We start from the raw sequence: 6,538 nt of genomic DNA, 5'->3' as shown, positions 1-6,538 counted from the left end.
CTTTCTTCTCCAATTAGATATTACTGAGGCTTCTGGGAGGAGAGAGGCTGGTACGGGAAGTTGTAAGTGGTGCCCTCTACCCGCTCTTTCATTTTGCCTCCCTAAGGGATAGTAGGCTGTGAAAACATTCCCGGGAAAGCCATATTTGCACCCTGCCAAGGCTTTTAGGCTTTGGGGCAGGGGACACGGGTGAGAAAGAGGGCGGATCTGAGAAGGTGCTTGCATGGGAGGTAACCGACATCGCTGTCCCCCTCAATACACGATGTAAGAACCCAGCCCATCAGGGACCACTCAGAGGCTCATCCAGTCTCACTAGGAGAAACCTCTCGAAGGAATGAGGGGATGTGTGTGACAAGAGTCCAGGGAGTAAGAGCCAAAGGCCACCGGCCTGTTTTTCATTTCCCTCATCGGACATGCGCTTCTTTAGTCACCGTGTTCAAGAGCCTCCATGTCTACCTTTGTGAAAAGAGGCTCCCTCTTCCAGCGGCAGCCATCATCACCACAGGCCCAGGCCAAGCCTGGACGCCACAGGAAGCTGATTAAGATCAAGGAGCTGAGACGCCTGGCAGAGGATGTCTCTACAAGGCAGGGCTGCCAAGGGTGCGGCCAGCTCCACTAGGGGGCGCGCCCCCCCCCCCAGTTGACCTTCCCCATAGGCGTCCGGCTCCTGGCTGCTGCCCCAGGGACACCTGTACTCTCGCCTAGCGCCCCCAGAGGCCAGGGGAGGAAGCGACACGGGACCAGGCGCGTATGCCTCAGGCTCTGTCCCCATTACTCTGGTCTGGGTACCTTCCCCAGCCTCTTTCAGGCCAGAGAAGCAGCCTTGTTCCAAATCTGGGTCCACGAGATCAGAAGCAGGAAATACATCCAGGACAAGTGGACAGTTTGAGCTTGCTCAGGACAGGAGACCCGCGGCTCAGGTGCGCTTGTCCAGGCAAACGCCCATCTGTCCTCCCAGTCCCCGGGTCTGCCCTGCGTCATCGCCCGCAGCTCCTCACGGGTTAATCCCCTCGCCGCCCGCTCGCTTCTCGGTGCCAAAGTGGGTGTTGCTGGAATTCCTGTCTCCCGTAATAAGGGGGCCGAGCTGTCCCTCCGAGGAGGGGGCATGGCGTGGATAAAAGGGACGAAAAAGCAGGGGGTGGTTTCCAAAAATAAAACCCTCCGGTTCCCCTTCAGACGGCTGCAGTGCGGGGAGCGGGCGCGAAGGTGCAGTGGACACGGGCTCGGTGCGCAGCCCAGGCAGCTCACGCCATACAGTCCTTGCCCAGGAACCCCCGAGGCCCCCAGACGGCTGCTTCAGAGTCCCCCATAGACGGGTAGGGGCAAGCCTCCAGGCCGGTCCGTGGAGCGAACGGTGGAGAGCATCTCCCGCGAGGTCTCGGGTGCCCACAGCTCTGCAGCCACACTGGCGCCATGAGAGCTCCGACCACCCCCACGGCCCGCTGCTCCGGACGCGTCCTGCGGATGTGTTGGAGGGGCTTTCTGCCACTTGCCCTGGCTCTTTTGATGGGGCCAGGTCATGCCCAGAGGGACTCCGTGGGGAGATATGAACCAGCTAGCAGGGATGCGAATCGGCTGTGGCGCCCCGTGGGCAGTCACCCGGCAGCGGCGGCAGCCAAGGTGTACAGTCTATTCCGGGAGCCTGATGCGCCCGTCTCCGGTTTATCGCCCTCGGAGTGGAACCAGCCGGGCCAGCGGAGCCCCAGGAGGCCCGCCGAGGCTGAGGCCGAGGCCAGGAGGCCATCCCGTGCCCAACAGCTGCGTCGAGTCCAGCCACCTGTCCAGACCCGAAGAAGCAGTCCCCGGGGCCAGCAGCATCCAGCAGCCCGGGCCGCGCCTTCTGTCGTGCGCCCGGTGACCCCGCAGCGACCCGCGGCTGCACGGCAGGGGCGGCTCACCGGGTGAGCACTGGAGGGGGAATGGTGGGGAGGACGGTCATGCCATCACTGGCATGCGGGGCGGAAGAGACTTGTGTCCCTTTGTCCTCAGTGCTGGAGAGAAACGGCTCCGAGGTTCCGAAGCCGGCGCTCAGAACCAGCTTTCAAAAAGTTTTGGGGGAAAGAATAAATCTACTATCCTTTCCCGCGGACACCAGCTCACCCGGAACCCCGACGTTAAGTTCTTGTGCGTTTCTAGCTCATTCTGTGCTGGGCTAACCAGCTCAGCCACTGGCAGCTCTGCCAGGATCTGAGAGGCCGTGGGGAGCAGGCAGCTGGGTGGGCGCTCTGGGTTCTTGAGGCCCAGAGAAGGTTAAGCTGGCGCGGGGAGCCAGTAGGTGGAGGATCTGGACGAGGGGGTAGGGGGTGGGTGGGGACACCCGGGCGCGAAGACAGATGCATCTCCAGGAAGGGGCTGGCAGCGAAGCCGGCGCGCCGAGACAAGTGTATGGTCCGGGCTCAGGGCTGCTGGGACACGCAGAGGGCTTAGGCAAGGACTTAGGAGCTCTTTGGAGGGGAAGGCTGCCCCGACGCTGTGTGAGGGACGGGGTCTGTGTGTGCCAGTGAGTCTCTGTGTCAGCACTATTTGTACATTTTTTAAGGCCGAGCCTCCTTCCAACTCTTCAACTAATTATTTTGCGCCTCTCGCTGGGGCCCCTGGACTCTGTTCTATTACCACAGAAGGAGGGCCCCCTCCCCTGCCCAACAACACCGTGCCTAGAATTACAATGGTTGGGGATCTTGCCTGAGTATCCAGGTGTCTCTGGAATGAGGGCGCAATAACCTGGTAGTGCCCGACTGGGCAGGGTAAGCCTAGGAGGGGCTTTGGCAGCCGTTGGTTTGAGCCTGATTTACCTGTTGGTTTTAGCCCCAGGTTAAGAGTCCCGATGCTTGTACCCCCAGTTCCGCTACGGGGGATCTTCTGCTTCCTGGACCTTACACATACTGTTCTCCTTGGCTGCAGCGCCCTTCTCCCGTATTTCAGCAGGATTCATGGTGTCTCGTCCCTTCTCTGCCCCCTCCCCATTTTATGCTTCCTTATAGCACTCATTTATATATTTCTATTTCTGCTTATGTGCTCAGACTTATACGAGTTCCATGAAAGCAGGGTTTTGTTCACTTCTGTGTCCCCATCAGATCAGCGCCTGCACATAGCTGGCCTTCCCTGAGTGTGAATGGACTCCCTGCTGCCCTTCAGAGGCCTAGCCCAAAGTCTGCAGGGCGCAGATCCGCATGCTGCTAAGTGGCTCCTACATAGGACCATTCAAGGAGAGTTAATGGGGCACCTGCCCCGTTTCAGCTTTCTCCGCTTGCCTGACTTGTGCGGGCAACTGCATGATTACATATTGCTGAGCATGTGAAAGGAGGCGGGGAACCACAGAACACAGCGTGGTTCCTGCTGGAAGGGCAACTCAATTACTTAAAATCAAGTTGGAGGCGTGAGCAGTATGTGCTGGTGAACGTGTTTCTAAAGGTATTGGAAGTGTTTGCTAAGTGCAATGGAGCAGTACAATGTAGTAGAGAGGCTCAGGGATGAGACACTGTGACTTGGGACCCCCCCCCCCCGCGGGGGGGGGGTGAGGGCTCAGTAGAAAACAGATGAGGAAGGAGATGAGAAGGACCAGAGTGACACCTGGAGATGACCATGTCAGGCTGACTTAACACTGCCTCGGAACAAGGGCTTTTCACCGTTGGGGTTCGCCCAGGGGCAGGAATGAGAGGGAGCCAGGGGCTTAGGCTAGAGATGAAGTTTGGGCGTCAGAGGGGAGTTTATACTGCAGGCATTTAGGGGTGTGTGTGTGTGTGTGTGTGTGTGTGTGTGTGTGTGTGTGTGTGTGTGTGTGTTGGAAGGTGCTGTTAGGAGTCATAAAGTGAAGCAAAGCAGACTGTCACCAAGACCAAGCTGGCGGATTTGCACAGGTGTGTAAGCGGCTGGGTGCCACCCACAGGCATCTGCTATATACACAGATACATACACACCTGTGCTGGTTGACTCCTCACTTTTGTCTCCTGCACATTTGGTAGATAATGAGTTCTTTTGGCATACTATTCATCCCCTGGGGAGGGGCTGAATGACAAAATAATTTCTTAACTTCCTTAATCCGTGTCCATCCTGGTCATTGTGTGGAAGTCAGAGCTAGGGGCCAAGTGCCATCTGCTGGTGGGATATTTAACTGCACAGCATTGCTAGTTGAAACTTTTTTTTTTTTTTTCTTTAATTTTTTAACTTTTGAATTCCTTCAACATGCACTATGCTGGACCCTGGGGGTATAGCAGTGGACAAGACAGATAAGTCCTGTCCTTATGGGAATTTTGATGTAGCGGGTATTTTTTTTTAAAAAAAAATATATGCCAGGCACTGTGCTAAATGTCTGAGGTGTAGAGGTGAGCAGTGTAGCTATGTAATAGTCTACAGAGGACTATTAAGCCATTGTTTCCCAGCGCTCAGTGTCTTTTGAACCAATCTCATTTCAGAGCATCTTTGTATTTTCTACGTATTCTCTTATTTTCTCTCTTTCCACCAAGTGGGTTCCAGGGATTGAACGTAGGCTGTAAGGGTTGGCGGCAAGGGCTTTTATCCAATGAGCCACCTTGCCAGCTTTTTTTTTCTTCATCAATACATTATTAAAGTAACAGAATTCCATGTCATATATTTTTAAGTAAATTATGAAAGTTTAGATGGATACTAAAAGGTATTATAAGTAACAGAGCTCACAAGTTATTTTTCTTTCAGGTTTTCTTTCTAAGTTGAAATTTCTTCTATAAATTTGCCTCCCTCTTTCTGCAGTGAACCACTCTTTGGATTTAAATATTTCCAAGGTGTGTTTTATACTATTACAACAGATGTAAATACCCATAAAATACATAATATTGTACTTTAAAATTTTTGCATATTTTAGACTTAGATATTTGCATATTTTAAACTTAGATATTTGCATGTTTTAAACTTAGATATTTACATATTTTAAACTTAGACAAATGATAGCATATTGTATCCCCTACAATGTTCTTCCTTTCTCATTAGGCATTTGAGACTTAACTATGATAATATACAGCTCAAATGTATTCATTTTAACTGTTGTATATTGTTCCCTTGTCTAAATATACCACAGTTTATTTATCCATCGTCCTGTTTCTGGATGTTTAGATGAATTACATTTTTTTACCATTACAAACAGAGCCTGACTCATTTTTCTGCAAAAATAAATCCATAATTAAAAGGAAACTTTTTATCATTATTGAAAGTTAAAAGTAGTCCTATTTGTCAAAAAGAGAAAAGAAATGCAGGAGAATTTGAAATAAAAAAAGAAGCTTTTCAGTTTTGGTCAGGCACCACACATTGTTCTAGAAGCTGAACCTTGGGGCCTGTTCTTTCTGTGGAGAAGTGGACTGGTTGTGTCCAGGGGCAGGATCCAGCATGAGGACATAGCCTCAGATGGAGACCTGCTCACCTGCCCGAGTAGGTTACAACAATCATGGAACAGGAAATCACTTCTTTGCCGTGAGTCAGTCTTGCTGAGTCTGCCTGTCATATAAACCTAACATACCCTTAGCATTGCTTAGCCCATCTCCGAGGGAGCCCTGGATTGGGTGACTAAAAGGAGCATTTAATGGACACCATGTATTAGGCACTGGGTCAGCCTATAGAGGCAAGGAGACAAAGGAACGAACATTTGAGATACCCAAGACAGAAGTGGACCCCAGTGGCAGGAGCCACCACTACTAAATGATGGTGGTGAGTGCAGGGGGAGCCAGACTCTTGTCAGGGGAGCCTTATAGGAGGGAGCTAATGTCAGATCTGGAAGTCTGGCAAGCAGGAGAGAGATGCAGTCACCTCCCAGCTGGTCTGGCTGGGCCTGCGGTATCCTCGGAGATGTCCACTGAGTATCTGAATCTCTTTTAGGTAGTCCTCCAGCTCCATCCCATCCCTTCTGCTGACAGCCTTTGATTCTGGCCAGTCTCTGCTCTGGCCCTGACATCCCTTAGGACTCCTCTATAGGCAGGCAAGGCAGACCTGACCGCTGACCTCCTAACTCTTAGCTGTAAAGTCATCCTGAGGGCATCTGGGTTGATGTGTGGCTCAGGGCCCTCTTTGGCAGGATTTGTGCTTGGCAAGTAGGCTCCTTGGTTTGTGCTGGGTTCCCACAGGTGCTGGTTTTTCAGAAAACTCCCGGAGCACGAAGTCTGTTTTCTCTCAAAGACCTTCCAGCCCACAAAGTGGCTTGTCGCTACCACAAGGGGTAGTGGCTTCCAAATGATGGACTGTTTTCCCCTTCTCCCCGGGTATATGCTTGAAAGCCCTGGGCCTGGGGTGGGGGGCAGCTCTCTCCTTGGGGTCTGGTGACTCAGGCCTTGATTGGGAGAAGAACTTTATGGAACCAGGATGGTGCCTGAGGAGGTAGCCAGCAAGACAAAACTCTTGGCCAACGGGACATTCTGAAAGCTCCCTGGGAGGCCGTGCCCCACAATGTTGGGCCCAAGGGCCAGGAATGGGCCTCAGCCTTTGCAGGCTTTAGGAATTTATTTTGAATTCTTTGTATGACTCCCACAACCGCACAAGCTTTGGGGTCCACTCAAATGTCAAACAATTTCCTAAGCGG

At 52.4% G+C, this 6,538-nt stretch overlaps 1 protein-coding gene across 1 annotated transcript in view; it reads left to right on the top strand.

Moving 5' to 3' along the window:
• Nucleotides 1-589: 589 nt before the first annotated feature.
• Ltbp2 (latent transforming growth factor beta binding protein 2) overlaps nucleotides 590-6,538 on the top strand; it is an 88,040-nt gene continuing 82,091 nt past the window's right edge. The window contains exon 1 of the mRNA XM_059279535.1: nucleotides 590-1,901. Within this exon, the coding sequence (XP_059135518.1) occupies nucleotides 1,414-1,901 (488 nt within the window). The 5' untranslated portion in view covers nucleotides 590-1,413. The remainder of the gene's footprint in view (nucleotides 1,902-6,538) is intronic.

The sequence above is a fragment of the Peromyscus eremicus genome, chromosome 14 (assembly GCF_949786415.1).
Source record: "Peromyscus eremicus chromosome 14, PerEre_H2_v1, whole genome shotgun sequence".
Lineage (NCBI taxonomy): Eukaryota > Metazoa > Chordata > Mammalia > Rodentia > Cricetidae > Peromyscus > Peromyscus eremicus.
Note: the sequence above shows the minus strand (reverse complement) of the source record. Positions and strands in the feature narration are given on the sequence as shown.